General features: G+C 45.6%; 1 protein-coding gene across 1 annotated transcript in view; it reads right to left on the bottom strand.

Moving 5' to 3' along the window:
• The window catches only part of SLC6A3 (solute carrier family 6 member 3), a 239,014-nt gene that overhangs the window by 66,298 nt on the left and 153,746 nt on the right, over nt 1-18,970 (bottom strand). Inside the window, exons 7-10 of the mRNA XM_063922941.1 lie at nt 11,014-11,138; nt 9,767-9,769; nt 7,769-7,881; nt 5,451-5,579 (exon numbers count right to left, since the gene is read on the bottom strand). Of these exons, the coding sequence (XP_063779011.1) occupies nt 5,451-5,579; nt 7,769-7,881; nt 9,767-9,769; nt 11,014-11,138 (370 nt within the window). The remainder of the gene's footprint in view (nt 1-5,450; nt 5,580-7,768; nt 7,882-9,766; nt 9,770-11,013; nt 11,139-18,970) is intronic.

Raw genomic sequence — 18,970 nt, 5'->3', positions numbered from 1 at the left:
TCTCCTCGTGGTCTCGAGCGTCCGCTACGCTGGTAGCGTAGCATTACGGTAGTCGCCCGCCTATAGCGTGCTCGACACCACGCATTAAGCTGTGAGCGAGTGTGCCGCATGTGCGTCTCGATCACGGCCGAGCGTATGCTACGCTAAGTGCGTACCCTTACGGTACCCCATACGCCAATTGCGTACTGAGTCTCTTACCCATATAATGAAGGTTATAAGGTAATCAAATCAGCATTATCACATGCTACACCCATACCAGACAAATGAAGAATGTTGGCTTGTAATAAGTGTCTTTAGAGCAGTTTCTTTCCTCTTAGTATTCTCCTCCTCCCACAGCCGTTCATATGTTACGTGGTATTTCACGTGTGTAGAGGATGGGGAAAATATATCAATAAAGTGCACTATTCATAATATAAAGTGACACTGTGCTTACACGAAAAAGGTGCTATATTGCTTAAAAGTGCCAAAAAAGAATAATTTACTAATAAAACACACCAAAATCTCTGTCAGGGAGTGAGGGAGAGTGAAATGCAGCTCTAGGGCAGGAACACCAGCAGTAGATGGTGTCCGGAGCTGGGGGAGGGGCTACAAGTCAGCGCCTTATCCCATATGCTGGTCCTCACCACCAGGTACTGTGGAGCCTATGTGAAACGGATTTTAGTAAATCCGACCTGTGCTTCCTTGCCCTGGTGGATATAGTGGGGTTCCTGTGCAGTACAGTGTCCACGCCAGTGGTGCGGTCCGTCTCCTGGGACCGCGACCGAACTGAGATTAACCGGCGGGTCCCACCTGGGTGACCCTCTTACCTCCTCCCTGATGTGCAGCCATGCGATCCTGGAGAGCATCAGCGGTGGTGTGCCCAATGCGATAACCAGTGCGCCTCCGCTGCAAGTACCCGGGAACCCGGCTGCGGGAGTATGCAGCGCTGCTGGGGAGGTGTTGGAGCCACAGCACACAATGTCAGACTGACATAAATAGTGCTGGGGCCCTTGAAGTTTTTTTAAAAAGCTCTTTTCAGGGCTGCCTAGCGCAGCCTCACCTGTTAGTGACCTGCACTGCAGGCTCCAACTTACAAACTGAGCTCCAGTGTCTGGAGGCAGGGTTATAGAGGAGGCGGTGCAATGCATCCTGGGAACAGTCAAAACTTTCGCCTGTTGGTGCCTCGAATCAAGATCCAACTCTACACCCCAATGTTATTTCCTGTGGAATACCAGTGTACCCCGCTGTAGGAAAAAAAATTGAGTCCATCAGGTGAAAAAGTGCGGATACAACATAAGTTCCACAGCCACCACCTGATGGTGGGTGCAGCTAGTACGCACGTGTGACCCATTCGCAGGTAATATGAGTGAGGACACATCTGTATGTGTGTGCAAATATGTATACACACACACAAACATAATATCAGTAGAAATTGCTCTTACTTGCCACCCATAAGATCATTTATGTGGCACTGTACACGGACTTATTTCTGTTGCTCTTCGCCACTTCTGATGGTAGCTGCCAGCCAACGGGAGGGAGGAGGATGTGGCAGACATACACATGAGGAGGTAGGAAAGTGGCAGACGCACACAAGGGGAAAATGGAGATAGTCTCAGAGGTACAGATGACAAAGGGGACATAGACACAGAGGGGTGAAAAATCAGAAGGTGTAGAGGAGAGTGGGCAGAGGAACAGATGGGAAAAGATACTGAGGCATATAAGAGGGAGTCACAAATGCACACAAGGGGGGGCAGAGGCTCTGCTGATTTAGGTAGCAGGGGCACATATAGGGTGGAGGGTTGAAGCAAGCAGAGGCACGGCTGAGGAACTTCATTCTTCTGAGTGCATCTGTCTAGCACAAGCAGGGAGAGGATAAGGGGGGACCTGTAGGAGACCTGTGGGATGGGCTGGGCTACGCAACATGTGGAGTCAGGAGAGGAAGCTGTGCACTAATCTGGACTCCGGAATGAAGTCCGCTGTGTCCTGCGAGCACGGTAGAGGGTGCACACAACCTCCATCCTACACCTGGATGTAATGAGCACAAGGCTGACAGAGGAAGCCGCTGTTGCTGATGATCCCAGCCGCAAGCTGCTTCTTACTCTCACTTGCACAGACATATATCTGCCTGTCAGTGAGTAGCAGTCTGCAGCCATGATCACCAGCCCCTCTGTCAGTGATACTTCCCACCTTACCCCCCTGAGGCCTCCAGTTATTTATGCCCCTCTCAGCTAAGTCAGCTCCACCTGCAGCCCACCCTCACCAGTCAGCCTGGGATCTCAATACAGCTGCCCAACTGTGAGTACACTACTGTGCAGCCCCGCCCAGCAGCAGCTCATCAGTCAGCCTGGTCGCTTATCCCTACCGGGTGCCTGCTGCAAATATGTGCCTGTCCCTCTGACCCTCTCCTCCTGTCCCCCCTTCTGCTCTTCCAACAGCCGCCGCCGTTCAGGTCACGCTGCGAAGGGGGACAGATCTGCCGGTAGTTGGAGAAGTCCTTTCCTCCCTGGGTGAAGGTGGTCATTAAGACAGGAGGGAGGAGTGAGGGAGCAAGTGACGCAGCAGGGGCAGGAGGGAACAGCCCCAGACATGGTGCTCCAAGACACCTGGTGAGCAGAGAGCGGGTGCCTCAATTTTTTTGTTGCTGTACTCAGCACCGACCTTCAAGTGCCGGTGCCCCTAGGCAGCTGCCTAAAGCTGCCTAATGGTAGCGCCGGCCCTGCAACTAGCCAATGGAAGATAGTTAACACAGGAGTCTTGGGGGCGGGCTAATCTGCCATAGCTGTGATACAGCAGGCTGAACCAGTGAGCTTTCAAAAATGAAACAGGGAGAAAAAGTGGCAGCATATCATACCACTGTATACCGCCCCACTTCAGGCACTGATTTAGAGCAGGTACAGTACCTTTTTTTAATGGTCTGTACCGATTTGGCTGTCCAAACTTCCATTGAAAGTATAGGAAAAGGGGTGTGACACGCCCCCTTTACCCGGCCATGCCCCCTTTTCTAATTTGTACCGATTTTTATGTGTAAAATGTTGGAGGGTATGCTATCAGAGGGCCTAATTCAGCATGGAAAGTTTGCATGCTGATGCCTAGTACAGTGTGCGCACATGCAGAAGTCGCACTGCACGTGCGCACACAGTGAGATGCTACAGCATCTCATATGTGCGAACAACTCTGCCTGATTGATAGGCAGAGGCGCTCGCATGGTGGGATGGGCATCGTGGCAGCATTGAGGGGGGCACGGTCCGGACAATGCATAAAGTCACAGGCAGCCGCTGCGAGCCAAAAGATGGCGGGTAGCCGTTTGCCTTCACTGGGCTGTGTAGGCAGAGGGCAACTCTAAACAAGCAAAAGCATCGCTGTCGTGTGATGCTTTTGCATGACTGCGGGGAAGGGGGGGATTGGCAGGGGGGGGGGGGGCGGACTTGCAGTGTGCTGGACGTCCCCCCGCATGTCACAGTAAAGACTTGTATATCTGCGTTTTTTTAGCACATCTACAACTCATGTTGAATTAGGCCCAGAATCCACATGCATAAAGCAGGGACTTGTTAATTCAGTTTTTAATCTAAATGTCACCATTGTATTATGTTTTTAAGATACTGCAGTGTAAAGGTGTGTACACACGGTGAGATCCTTGCTATGGCCGATTTTGACTATGCGATTTCCCTTGAACTCCCCGGAGCCCAGCACCACCGATTTTGACTAACTTTTCTTGAGATATGGACTATGTGTGCTTACGATTTTGGCTTATGTGAGATTTTGGCTTATGTGAGATGTAATTGACATGTGAGATGAACTAGATAATACACCGATCTAGCAAGGATTGACTTGCCTGCACAGTCTATCTTTTCATGCGATGCCGACCTGGCGGGACCGCGCATCGGGATCGAATCGGGATCGCAAGCAGGGACGGATCTAGACTTTTCTTTAGGGTGGGCGGTTTACACTTTAATCTTGACTCCTCCCTCTACAGTCCCAACTCCTCCCATCTGCAATCCTAACTCCTCCTCTCTCAATTCTGACTGAACTTTTTGAGTGAGACTAAGATAGAGCTTTGATTGTTCTATGTACATGTGACTGTGCTATGGGGTAATTTTATTTATTAGCCCTAGTACCCATACACCAGCAAGTGAGGGGCAAATGCTCTGTAACCCTTGCTCTCCTGGCTCCTCTGAGCTGCTGTGGTTTACGCTGCAGCACATCGTTCTGCCTCAGGCTCTCCAAGGAGAGCTCTCTTCTGCTCAAAAGTGGGCGTGGCTATGACTGTGTTAGGGGGGGCAGTCGCCCCCTTCGCCCCCCCCTAGATCCGGCCCTGAATTCGCAAGGTGACTTTCACCTTGCGATCTGCAACAACTTTTCTTGCGATTTTGACTATATAGTCAAAATGAAAAGAAAATATCTCACCGTGTGTGTACACCTTAAAGGTCAGTACTCACTGGCCGATGTGGGAGAGATGTGTGCTGAGCGAACCGCTCAGCACACATCTCTCCCGCCGCTCAGCACAGCGCGATATGTGCTGAGCGTGCGGGGGGAGACGGGGAGGGGGGGCGCTCATTTCATGCAGCGGGTGAAATGAGCGACCCGCTAGATCGGTCTGCACGGCAGGCCAATCTAGCACCAGCGATAGCGATGCGCGGGGCTGCGCATCGCTATCGCTGTAGTGGGTACACACGGAGTGATCAAGCTTAAAATCTAAGCAATCTAGTCAGATTGCTTAGATTTTAAGCAGCGATCGCTCCGTGAGTACCCCCCTTAACCCTGATTAATTTTCAACAATAATAAATAAAAGTTAAGTATTAACAGATTCATATTGTGTCTATTTAAAGTTAAACTGGTTACCCATTATGTCTTTCCTTCCCAAACACATGCGCATCAATAACTACACTGACAGCATCAATCCTAAATAGACATAATAAATTAGGATGCCCATTTATTTATATTTAATCTAGGATAAGAATATGAGATATTCTTGAATCTTGTGCGGTCTACACTTCTTGTTACCAAATTACATTAACCCCATTAACTGTAAAAAAAAAAAAAAAAGCCAGCAAAAGCCTAATAACACCCTAAACATTTGTAAATATCTGTGAACAGATATAAGAAAAATATCAGTGTTTCACAAATGGCAAAACTACATACAAAAGTCTCATTGGAAGGAAGGATTGGAATTTGAAAGCAGTGTATAGAGTTCCATTTTTCTATAAAAAATAACAACACTTACCATGGCAAACTTTTATATCTTTAAAACAGATTTTCAAATAATTTATTCTAGTTATTAAAATATTTTCTATTTTGATTAATTGAAACTGCTGCTATTAGTCATATATATCCCAACAAATCGCAGTACAGTACATTTACTCACCGCTCCGCAAGAATAAGACATTATTTGCTTCATTCTACCAAAATAACACTGATGTTGCTTTTTATTTGATAATTTACTACATTTTAGACCAAAAAGATAAATAACTTACATTGGTAACACAAGATAGGGATACGAAGAATGTGCAAAGCACAATGAAAAGTGTAAAGAGCTCTCGATGTTTATGTAAGAACTTGAATTCATCAATAAGACCTGTGATCACTGATTCCATTCCTCCCATCTGGAAATAAAGAAAAAATATTATGTTCAGTCCATTGACAAGAGAATGATAAAAGTCGCCTCACATAACAGACATCATAAAGAAATAAACCTCCAAAACAGTATAAAACAAAGAAAAATGCTTGTAAAAGAAATTACTAAGAAGAGACTGATCTACGAACTGGTGAGTGGGTTGTACTTTTTCTACATCACACAAACATACTGTATTTAAAAACACAACAAAGCACAATGGCTCATACACTCAATGTAGAAATCATAATCAAAGTCGGTGGGTCGGCCATACGCACAGAACGATGCAACAATATATCTGCAGATATATTGGTCATCATCTGTACGGTAGTGCTAACGGAATACGTCTGTGAATGGCGTAGGTCACAGACATCATTTATACACACCTGCCAATCAGATCATGATAAATCGGGCCTAATTCAGAGTTGATCGCAGCAGCAAATTTGTTAGCAAATGGGCAAAACCATGTAAACTGCAGGAGGAGGTGGGGGGGGGGGGGGGCAGATATAACTTATGCAGGGAGAGTTAGATTTGGGTGGGGTGTGTTCAAACTGAAATCTAAATTGCAGTGTAAAAATTGAGCAGCCAGTATTTACCCTGCACAGAAACAAAATAACACATCCAAATCTAACTCTCTCTGCACATGTTATATCTGTCCCACCTGTAGTGCACTTGATTTTGCCCAACTGCTAACAAATTTGCTGCTGCGATCAACTTGGAATTACCCCCATCGTCCAATCAATTGAGTGGCCAATATATCTGCAAGTGTGTACCCACCTTTAGTTGTATAGTAGCTTTCAGCCCCATATACTACCAGTACAACTATGCAGTGGTATATACTGTCAGATTTGGTTACTACTGAACAAGTCTTAACTAACATAATTAGCTTAGACCGCAGGTTCTCAAACTTAGGCCCCAATCTATCAACAATACTTTTCTCTTATGTTAATTAACGTTACTTAACTTAAAGAATTCAGCACTGAAGCTGCTGGCGGTGAGCGGTAAAATTAAATCACCCCGGCAGCGCTGTTTGTGTAATCCAAACAGTGCTGATGAATGAAGGTTTTTTTTGTGTCAACAACAAACTCGCTGATAAATGGGGGTCTTGGTCATCAGGACCCCACACAGTTAAAGTTTTCCCGCTACTTAGCTCCGCCCCTCCTTTGCTGTGTAACTGTAAATTAGTACTTTACACTCCTGTTTTGGTTTTTTTTTTGCTTTTTTTAACACTGTGTTTTCCATTAGAAGGAAGGGACTATAAAAATTTGGCATCTGCCGCAGACGGAGAGAGAGGCTTTGGCATTTCTCCAGGAGATTGTATACAGGTGGGCAAAGATCAAACACTCCATACTACTGCAATTCTTTCAAATACTAGTAAACTTGGGAGTGGGATGATATCATTGGAAACAATGATTTTATATTTTCTGTATTGTTATAGAATTAAACATGCTGGCTTAATGTATGAAATTTAATCCAGTTGTATGAGGCCTATACAGTATCTGAACCAGTGTTGCTGACTTTCTGGCTGCTCCTTCCACCCCCACCCCCCCATTCCCTCCCACCACCACCACCACCCCCCCGCACCCCCCGGAAAGGGCAGTAAGCTTGGCACAGAGGGGGACTCGTAATAGGCCTGGAGCGGGGTGAGGGCCACGTGGTGGGGCAGCGCAGAGGGCATGGCTTTTGTGGTTGTGTCATCGTAGCCACGGCTTGCTATACAATTATGATATTACAGGCATTTTACAGCATGTGGTGGGGTTAAGATGACGCGATTCAGCACAAATCACGTTACTTGTGCTCTTTAAGTGGGCAGCCGAGGGAGGGTGCAGGGGTGTGCAGTGTTGTGGGACACTTGCCTACCTTTTCGGGAGGCCGGGACTGGCACCTGATTTTCGGGAGCTTCCCGCCCATTCCGGGAGGGTTGGCAAGTATGATCTGAACACAAATGTCAATATATCTGTTCTACTTAGTGAATTATTTATGATCCCATACACTTTTCATAGAAATCAGTCATCACAATTCAATCAATTACCTCTCATCCATTTAATATGTCAAATGCAGAATAGAGAAAACATGGTTTTAAAGATGTCTGTGCGCACACACCCTTACAGTATCTTTTCCATGTAAGGCATAGAAGAAAAAGTAACCTTAGAAATATACATATTTCACAATGTCACTTACAGCACTGTCAATTCCAAGAGTAAGAAGCATAATAAAAAATATGACAGCCCACACTGAAGAAAGCGGAAGTGTAGCAATAGCTTCCGGATATATGATAAATATTAGTCCAGGCCCTGTAAATAAATAAACAATATCTAGCATCACCGTAGATAATAAATAAGCATAAACATTATAAGAGATGTCATTGACATGTGAGATGAACTAGACAGTACACCGATCTAGCAAGGATTGACTTGCCTGCACAGTCTATCATTTCTTGCGATGCCGACCTGGCGGGACCGCGCATCGGGATCGAATCGGGATCGCAAGGGGACTTTCACCTTGCGATCTGCACTAACTTTTCTTGTGAGTTTGACTATATAGTCAAAATCAAAAGAAAATATCTCAACGTGTGTACACACCCTAAGGCTGATTTCATAGAACACTGATCTCGCAGATTTGAGAATACCATGCATGCTTCATAGAAAGACATCAGCTTCTGTGCATGCACTTGTCAGCTTTCCACACATGGACCGAGATTGCAAGTGTGTACAGAATGATCAGTCCATTGATGGAACACACTTTCCGTGAAATTGACGTACCCAAGTGGTAAATGAGCGGCAAAAGCCACGGAACTCTTGTGTCTCCTGGGAGCAATGGCATAACTCCTGGAGACAGTGGAAGCACAGACCTCCGGGCTCCTGCTGTCAGTGGGGCAACAAGGTGGAAAGACAGAGGGGGGTAACTGAACTAGGACAGATCTCTCTCCACTCATTTCATAGTGATTGGCTACAGTCACTGCTGACAGCTGTTCTTGCTTGCAAGCACCCTTTGTAGCTCCTTTGATCCGAAGAGACTTGGAATATGTGATAGCAGCAGAGTGGGGCACATCAAAATGTGTATAAAGTGAGCTTCAGCTCTGCTCTGGTGTCTTATATGATGAAAGAAGGGAGAGCGGAAGTTTTAAGGAAAGACACTACTTTGTAAATTAAAACTTTTAGGGGGGTATTTATCAAAGCTTGAATAAAAGATAAAATTGTGAAAGATAAAGTACCACGCAATCAGCTCCTATCATTTTTCAAACAGACTGTAAAATGCAGAGCAGAAGCTGATTGGTTGGTACATTATCACTCACACTTTTGTCTCTTTCCAAGCTCTGATACCCTCCAACCCCAACCCCCCCCCCCCTCCCAGGGCTCTGTTTATTATCATTTGCAGCCATCACCCAAAAATTACGATTCTTTACCACAGTAATTAGCTACAATAAGGAATCTTTATTCTCCCAGATGTACCACTGGTGAGTCACCATGACAGGGGATCCAATAGGAGCCAATCCCGGCAACCACCGTGAAGTAATGTGATTGATTTGCAATCATGTTACTTCCTCCTTTGCCCCCTCAGCTGTGCTACTGTGCATATACTGACAAACGTCAGCACATTTGCAAGTTGATGCCCCCTGCATGGGAGTGTCATGAGGGTGCTGTGAGTGTGTAAGCCAACTTCTTTGCTTGATCGTAGCATGCAATTGGTGATGGGACGTCTGTTTCCGAAGGATATTTTGCAACTAAGGGGGTGGTGTAAGTCCCAATACTAATGATGACATTTGCGGTTGCAAGAACAATGGACAGAATAAGCTTACACATGCTAACAACCATATTTTTTGTAAACAAAGGCTTGATTCTGGCATTAGCTTAAATTAAAGTAAGCAGGTTGCCATGGCCATATGGAAAGCTGTATTTTAACTCTGATGGCTAAAATTAAAATTGTGAATAAAATTGCATGATACCTCTAGTTTTACACATACCTCGCAACTTTAATCCCGGAGATGGGACACTTGCGAGCCAAAGGGGTGGAAAAAGAGACATGGTCACGTGTGGGTGGGTGGGGCGTCGCCTCTGGTAGGAGTGGGCATGGCATCATGGCTTTGCAGTGTATTCTGCATTTTGGGGGCGTGCTCAATGCTCCCGTAGCAGTTAGGCAGACCCCAGCTCACCTCCCTACACTGTATTCAGGGATCACCAGCTGCTTTGCAGAGCAGAGCAGCGGGTGATCAAAGGCTCACCCAACTTGCCCCCTGCCCATAGTACACTGTGGCCCGCGAGAGAGACAGACGGACAGTATGAAATAGCAGTACTGTCCCCTAGAATAGGGACATTCGGAGGTATGTTTACATATCACAAACCATAATTCAAAAACTGAGCAATAAACACAACATGAATCAAACCATATCTTTGGTGAATGCTTGTGATATTTTACAAAAATAATTTTTGATAATTAAGATAATTGAGCTGCATCAGGCCTGAAGTATCCAGGACCGTCTTTTTGTATATGTCCAGGCCCTAGGAGTATAAAGGCACAGGATTGATAGCTGAGGGTCTCCTTTTTCAAGGGGTACCAGATTTTTGAAAATCGGCCCTGGGGTACCGGAGATATCCGACTTCAAAGCAGTGGTCCCCATCTGAACCTGTTAATTGCTCTTCCCAGCCAGATATCTCTGGTTCTGTATGACTTAGAGTTTTCCTGAGGGTATATTCCAAAAGCTGTGACTCTCCCCTATCAGTGGACACTGGCAGCTTGTCTGCGCTATGCCCAGAACCAGAAATATCAGTCTTCCAGCAGCTTGACCCTGCTCCAGCTACATACACCTGATATGCAGTTTTATATTTTCATTGCTGGATTGCTCTGGCTCTTCAAATCTGATCCCCAAATCCCCAGTACCTCTTGAAAGGTTGGACTCTTTAGCTTTTTATATCTTTGTAAGCTAAGAAATCTATTTTCAGGAACAGGAGATATCTGCAGTCATGCAAGCTGTCCCACCAGGGAAAATTATGAATATTAAGGCAACTCTTCTATATACCCCTCCCCTGCAGATTAAACACCCCCTACCACCCTGGAAGTAATGTACTGGGGCCGTTTCATTCAGCCCAATTCCCCCTTCTACAGTTTAGTGTTCTCCCTCCTGCCCCATCTCCCGTCATCTGTGCAGTAAAGGAGTAATTAGCAGAAATTACTGCTCCAGGCCCTACATGCTGAGCGGAAGATAGAACACCCCCTACAGCCTGTGGGATATCAAAGCTGCCACTGATAGCACTCCCCACCTCTACCCCTGGAGGATGGGTAGAAGCCCCAGTGCATTGCTTTGCCCGAGGACCTACACTGCTGTTAAGACAGCCCTGGAAATATCAGCACTACAGTACAATACAGCCCATCCCATCCCGGTAGTACCTTAGGAACATGAACTTTCATGGACACATATGTATACTTACCATCCTTAGCTACATCACCAATAGCCACGTTGTGCTTTTGTGACATATAGCCAAGGAAAGAGAAGATGACAAATCCAGAAAAAAAGCTTGTCAGAGAATTTACTGAGGTGGTAATAATTGCATCTCTGCGAAATAAAAAAAAAAACAAGTTGAATACATTCCCAATCTGAAGCGTCCACAAATACTGGTGCGCGTACAGAAGTGTCCATAATAAGTGCTGCCTATGAGAAATGATTGATCAGTGGTGTCATGTCTGTGGTAGTGTATCTTAACTGGGGTGCCAGACAGTGGCAGCGCGCTGACTATATAGTACAGAGGGGGAGCCGGTTAGCACTTAGCATACATGCAGAGATGTATGTAACATATGTGCTGCCAGCAGGTCCTCAGGGATCTGAAGCGCTGTGTCTGTCACAAGCACCATGTAGCACCCCCACCTCCAGACTCCCATTTATTAGGTTTCATTGGAATCTGGGGGCTGGCTTTAAAGCAGATTAAAGCTGTATGCTGTGCCCTGGGGGCAGCGGCGGCTTTGATCCCCGGGGAACTGCAACCAGCACATATTTTGCATGGTGCTAGACTACATTCATGTCTAGATATTTATAATTAAAAACCAGGGGCTGGTACAGAGTTAAACATACACCTTTTTTTGCCTAGCGTATTCATGTGAACCTTCCAGGCACACCACAGCTCTAATAGGGTATGGGACTCAGGGTCGACAGTGTCTAGATCAACACACATTAGGCCGACACCTATTGGTCGACAGTGAGTAGGTCGACACAGGAAATGGATCAACGCTGCCATAAGGTCAACCTGAACAAGGTCGACATGGAAAAAGGTCGACATGAGTTTTTTTCTTCTTTTGGTGTCGTTTTCTTTGTAAAGTGACGGGAAACCCCAATTAGTGCACCGCTCCTCTCGCCATGCTTCAGGCAAGGTGCCTCGCTCCGCTACCGCTGTGCTTGGCACAGGTTACCATTCCCAATTGTAGTCCATTTGGATCATAAAGTATGAAAAAGTTCCAAAAATGTGAAAAACGCATGTCGACCTTTTTCCATGTCGACCTTGTTCATGTTGACCAAATGGTCGCATCAACCTATTTCCTGTGTCGACCTACTCAATGTCGACCAATAGGTGTCGACCTAATTTGTGTCAACCTAGATAGTGTCGACCTGGAGTCCGGATACCCTCTAATACAGGTTCCATTTAGGCAGTAACGGTGCTGTCCCTTTGGCCTAGCCCCCCATGCGGCACCAGTCACACACCCTTTGTTATGGCTCTTCTCACAATTACATACACTGGCTGTTATATAAAATACACATTGCAGCAATATTACTTGAAGTAAGGCTCAGAGCATTTCATTGTAAAAGCTCCTTCATATAAAGGCTCTAAAGCTGGGTACACACTAGACGCCCCCACTGCAGTGAATGGGGCACATGCGTGTCTCACATGCACGTGCGTCCCAGTTACTGCGATAGGCGCGCCTCAGCGGGCGCGCAGAGGCACAGACAGAGCCACGATTAGCGTAGTTCCATCTGTAGTTCTGAAACTCGTCCACAGGAGCCCACACAGTACATGTTTTAAGCTTACCTAGCAGATGCACAGGTGTATTCATTAATCACTGACACGCTTAAAAGATCCACAGGTCAAGCTAATTAGTTCACTTGAGATTCTGCGAGGAGACCTGTAAAACGTGAATTGTTTGGGGTCCTGAGGACTGAATTTGAGAACCTGTGCTCTAGACAATATATAGGATGATTTATTGTTTTGAGCTGAAATGGAATGACAAATCCTCCACATTGCCAAGTATGTGTGCACTATTGCGCGCTCCCGTGTGTCGTTCCTCACATCTTCTGATCTGCCTGCAGTGCAGACAGATCTGATAAGGGGGGTCATTCCGAGTTGTTCGCTCGCAAGTGAATTTTAGCAGATTTGCTCATGCTAAGCCGCCGCCTACTGGGAGTGAATCTTAGCATCTTAAAATTGCGAACGATGTATTCGCAATATTGCGATTACACACCTCGTAGCAGTTTCTGAGTTGCTTCAGACTTACTCGGCATCTGCGATCATTTCACTGCTTGTCGTTCCTGGTTTGACGTCACAAACACACCCAGCGTTCGCCCAGACACTCCCCCGTTTCTCCAGCCACTCCTGCGTTTTTCGGGAAACGGTAGCGTTTTTTCCCACACGCCCATAAAACGGCCTGTTTCCGCCCAGTAACACCCATTTCCTGTCAATCACATTACGATCGCCAGAACGATGAAAATGCCGTGAGTAAAATTCCTAAGTGCATAGCAAATTTACTTGGCGCAGTCGCAGTGCGGACATTGCGCATGCGCATTAAGCGGAAAATCGCTGCGATGCGAAGATTTTTACCGAGCGAACAACTCGGAATGACCCCCAATATCTGTAATGACAGCATGCTCCTGGATGTGGCCACTGAATAATGGGCCTAATTCAGATTAATCGCAGTGTGCGATCTAACTGTGAATTTAGAGAAAAAGATGCAGGCGCATGCGGAACGCCAATCCTGCGTATGTGCCCGCATTTTCTGCAGGGTGGCCGCAGAAAATGCAATCACCTCTGCTTGTCAATCAGGTAAAGGCGGTGGGGGGGGCAACACTCCGTTTCCAGGGAGGCGGCCAAACGGGGGCGTGTCAGGGCATGATCAAGCAGATGCTGCGATCAAGAACATGGCGGCGGGACTCCTGCGGGCGCAGCTAAGCTGCACCGGCAGGAACCATTCTTAGTTTCTGCTAACAAGCAGAAATTGCAATGCGTTTGCAATTTCTGCTTGTGAAATTGGTTGAGGCGCTGGTTAGCATGCTGGGCGGCCTTGCCCAGCAATGGGGGGCCCCCAGCATGCGATCCAAAGGATTGCAAATTCTGCTAATTAGCAGAATTTGCAATCCTTACTGAATAAGGCCCTATATACAGTATTGTGTGGTTGAGGAATAAATCGCTCAGTATGTACAGCCAACCAACATATCGTTCCGTCATTCGTACCCGTCGGCCATGATCTACGATTGTCTAGTGTGTGCCCAGCTTAAAACAGCATATCAGCCAAACAGACCACAGTAAGCTAGATTTATTAAGTGGCACTCCAAACTGATAAATCCCTGAGGTTTTGGCCCTGAAATTTAAAGCCACGCTAATATTAAACGCAAAACAGGAGTGGTTTCGCATTTAATAATATTGCCGGCTGTAATTTTCGGGGCTAATAGTGCAGAGAATCGGAGGCTTTCTGGTTATTAAGTCTAGCCCTTTGCCGTTCTTGTACAAAAATCAGAATAATGGGCCTAATTCAGACCTGTTTGCTCGCTAGTGTTTTTTTTGCAGCCCAGCTTTCGCATAGTCGGGGAGTGTATTTTAGCTGTGCAAGTGTGCGATCGCATGTGCAGCTGAGTGGAAAAAAAACACTTTGTGCAGTTACTGAGTTGCCCAGAACTAACTGAGCCGCTGCGATCACTTCAGCCTGTACGGGGCCCGAATTGACGTCAGACACCCTCCCTGCAAACGCTTGGACACACCTGTGTTTTTACAACCACTCCCAGAAAACGGTCAGTTGCCACCAACAAACGCCTTCTTCCTGTCAATCACCTTGCGATCCGCTTTGTACCCGTGCAACTCGCCTGCGCATTGCAGTGCATACGCATGCGCAGTTCTGGCCTGATCGCAGCGCTGCAAAAAAAACTAGCGTGCGATCAGGTCTGAATGACCCCCAATATACAGTAGACAGGTTTAATGCCTGAACTAAAAATAAAGATGGAGAGAGTTATGTTTTATAGAAAAACAATTAAGGAGCGCTAATATCATATAAAAAGTTTTAATAATACAAGCAAGCAGTAAAACCACCTATAAATATTCAATTACAAATAAAATACACATACAATGCAATGTAATATAATGTTAGTGAGTATATATAAATTCAGCTAAATTAGCTTTTTAAACGCAGTATTGCAGTCCATATTTAGAGTACCATGTTCGTACGTTTAAAAAGCTAATTTAGCTTTCCTTAATTGTTTTTCTATAAAACATAACTCTCTCCGTCTTCATTTAAGGCATCCAGTTGCCATTTAGGAGCTGCTACCAAATTAACTTTATATCAGGTGTTTTAACGTATTGTTTATTTAATTGACACACTAGCTCCCGATTTAGTATGGTTTACATATTCCCTGCACTTCTCCTGTATGAACTAAAAATAAGTCTGTCACTTTACCAAAATGCCTCACTGTACTGTAAACAACTTTAGAAAATCAAGCACGTCAGACACTTCAGAATTTTGCTACGATGTTCCAAAATTTCTATTTCTGATTCTAAGTATACAGTACAATGATGAAAACAATGAGCAGATTACTGCCCTGCAATTCTTTTTTGTTTTAATTTACACATTTTTATCAAGCACGTTTTTCGTGTTACAAAAATAAGAAAAACCACAACCCAGATCAACTAAGAACATGTCTTAGAGAAATAGGGACAAGTGAATGTCTGCATAACAGGGAAAGGAAATAAAATAACAACCAGGGAACAGCGACAAGTACTGTACATTGAGCAACTATCACACAGATCAAACTAGTTTTAGGGAGATTATAGGAGTCAATTCAATTTACCCAGTCCACCGCCAATGCACATGTGCAGGTCCCATCCTGCATTGCACAGCCTGGCCAATGCCATCCCATCACATTGGCTGCAAATGCCTCTGCCTGATTGACGTTAGGCGTTCAAGGGGCTGGTGATGCCCCTTGTACAGTACTGATTGACAGGCAGAGGCATTCAAAGGGCTGGCGATGTGGCATTGTGAGGGCGGGGAGCTAGAAACGGGGGCAGGCTGGTGCCATTTTCAGGGCGGCTGTGTGACATCACACGCAGCTGCTCTGATGGAAAATATGTTGGCAGTGCTGCGAAGGCAGGGGTCATTCACAGTTGCTACAGCTGCAATTAAATTGCGGTCCTTGCTGGGTGGCCTTGTCCTGCACTGGGCGGGTCCCAGCATGCTGTAGAAATGATTGCAGATTCTGCTTTTTAGCAGTATCTGCAATCCAACCTTAATCAGGTCAAATTTCTGTAGTAGAATATGACACGTGAGGCGTGGCGGGCCATTGAGAGAGCATATCATACTACACCCAAAAGGCGTGTCTAGCTCCACATATGGGTGTGTCTAAGCTTAAATGCTTGCAGCAGAATATTTCTATATAACATCAGTAACAATACATTTGGGGACATTTTTCAATTACTGGTACTGATATTGCTGCCTGCAATTCTGGTTTTCATATTTGCATCTATTCACCGTGATATTTCTTTTCTATTCACTCAGCACAATGTACATGATAAATGTGATGCCTTTGTAATAAACTCCAAAGGCTATTTGATCTTATGTGAATTCTTACTTTAATGATCATGTCATGGAAAAAAAAAATGACTTTTTTTTGTATTGTTTTTGTTTGTTTAACTAAAGATTACTAACAAAACATTCCACAGCTCACACATACTAGAAGCATCAGCAGCATGCTGAGATAAGAAGACACAGGGCCTAATTCAGAGTTGATCCCAGCAGCAAATTTGTTGGCAGTTGGGCAAAACAATGGGCACTGCAGGGGGGGGGGGAGTGGGGTGTCAGATATAACATGTGCATATATAACATGTGCAAAAAGATATAGATTTGGGTGGGGTGTGTTCAAACTGAAATCTAAATTGCAGCCATTATTCACTCTGCACAGAAACAAAAGAACCCACCCACATCTAACTCTCTCTGCAAATGTTATATCTGCCACACCTGCAGTGCACATGGGCCCTCATTCCGAGTTGTTCGCTCGCAAGCTGCTTTTAGCAGCATTGCACACGCTAAGCCGCCGCCTACTGGGAGTGAATCTTAGCTTATCAAAATTGCGAACGAAAGATTCGCAATATTGCGAAAAGACTTCTCTGTGCAGTTTCTGAGTAGCTCGAGACTTACTCTTCCAGTGCGATCAGTTCAGTGCTTGTCGTTCCTGGTTTGACGTCACAAACACACCCAGCGTTCGCCTAGACACTCCTCCGTTTCTCCAGCCACTCCCGCGTTTTTTCCAGAAACAGTTGCGTTTTTCAAACACTCCCATAAAACGGCCTGTTTCCGCCCAGAAACACCCACTTCCTGTCAATCACATTACGATCACCAGAACGAAGAAAAAACCTCGTAATGCCGTGAGTAAAATACCTAACTGCATAGCAAATTTACTTGGCGCAGTCGCAGTGCGAACATTGCGCATGCGCAGTTAGCGGAAAATCGCTGCGATGCGAAGAAAATTACAGAGCGAACATCTCGGAATGACCACCCTGGTTTTGCCCAACTGCTAACAAATTTGCTGCTGCAATCAAATCTGAATTACCCCCACAGATCACAGGGGTCAGGCAAGCTGTATTCTCTACTGCCGGTGGTCCTACCAGGTTTTGATGAGAGTCAACAGCAGAGGCTGATGAGCCTGGACAGAAGTCATGCTAAAGACTGCAGCAAATCACTGTCCCTGCCCAGAAATTCCTTGGTGGAACCTTGGCAGCAGTGGAGAATCAAAAAAACTGTGAAATGTATTTTATAATGCAGGGCAGCAGGAGATAACAGCTTCAAATGGGACTCTCCCACAGGATCCGAGAGGGTAGGCAACTATGATTCTGATTTGTAATCATACACCTAGCATCTATGTCATGCTGTATGAGATACCCAGCATGCAGCATGGCATAGGTGTATGATTACAAATCTTTATCATACAGTGGTATACTGTCACTGCATGGGGGGAGGGGGATGATCAGTGGTATATAGGGCCTAATTCAGGCCTGATCGCTGTTGTGTGAAATCGCACAGCTGCCGATTATTGAATGACTGCGCATGCGTACAGATCGTAATGCACAGACACGAAGCCAAACTGCAAAAAAATCCTGCATTTTTTTTATCACTAGGCAAATACAGGCTGATTGACAGGAAGCGTGCGTTTGGGGGTGGTAACTGTCTGTTTTCTGGGAGTGTCTGAAAAAATGCAGGTGTTACCAAATGTTTTCAGGGAGGGTATGTGACGTCAGCTCCGGCACGATCAGCCTGTTTGTATTGCACTGTAGGAGTAAGTCCTGGGCTACGCACAGACTGCACAGACTGGAAAAATCATTTAATGGTTAGTGAGTTGCGAACGGATTTGCAGATGTCCTCTGTCTAGCAAAGTTTTTGCACGGCATACACATGCATTCGCACACTTGCACGGGCGGGTTTTCACTCTCTATGGGCGGTGACTATCTGTTAGCAGCCCTCTACAAAATCACAGAGGAGCGATCAGGTCTGAATTAGGCCCACTGTCACTGCATAGGAAAAGGGGGGTGATCAGTAGTATACTGTCACTGCATGGATGAAGGGGTGTGTGATCTGTAGTATACTGTCACTGCATAGGAAAAGGGGGGTGATCAGTAGTATACTGTCACTGCATGGATGAAGGGGGGTGTGATCAGTGGCACCAAGGTTATACTGTAACTGCAGGGGGGGGGGGTGTACTGTTTGGGTGGCACATAGCAACTATGGGGGACTGAAAATGAAGGAAAAAGTGGGATAGCTGATATGGTGACCCAGGCAGGATTGGGCAAAATGTGATGGGTTCTATATTGACATGAGGGAGCAGCCACACTGTTGCCATGGGTAAAAGGAAGAAAACAACTTTGAACAATTCAATGCAGGGCTGAGGTATAATGAGGAGAGGACTGTAGAGGAAAATGGAGCTGATGTTGTGAGGAAACAGAATGATAGGCAGCTTGTTTTGGAAGAAAATGTATCATATCTTTAAAAATGTGTAATATATTAAGTTTCATTTATGGTGGTGTAACAAATGAAATCATATGACTTACAGATTTGTCCCTTTACACTGTACGCATTGCTGCTCACAGGTCTCAGCAAAGCAGGGCATACACTATGCGTATGTTCCTACTATGCATAGACTTTAATGAGAGC

The sequence above is a fragment of the Pseudophryne corroboree genome, chromosome 5, assembly GCF_028390025.1.
Source record: "Pseudophryne corroboree isolate aPseCor3 chromosome 5, aPseCor3.hap2, whole genome shotgun sequence".
NCBI lineage: Eukaryota > Metazoa > Chordata > Amphibia > Anura > Myobatrachidae > Pseudophryne > Pseudophryne corroboree.
This window is presented reverse-complemented; position numbering and strand designations above follow the sequence as displayed.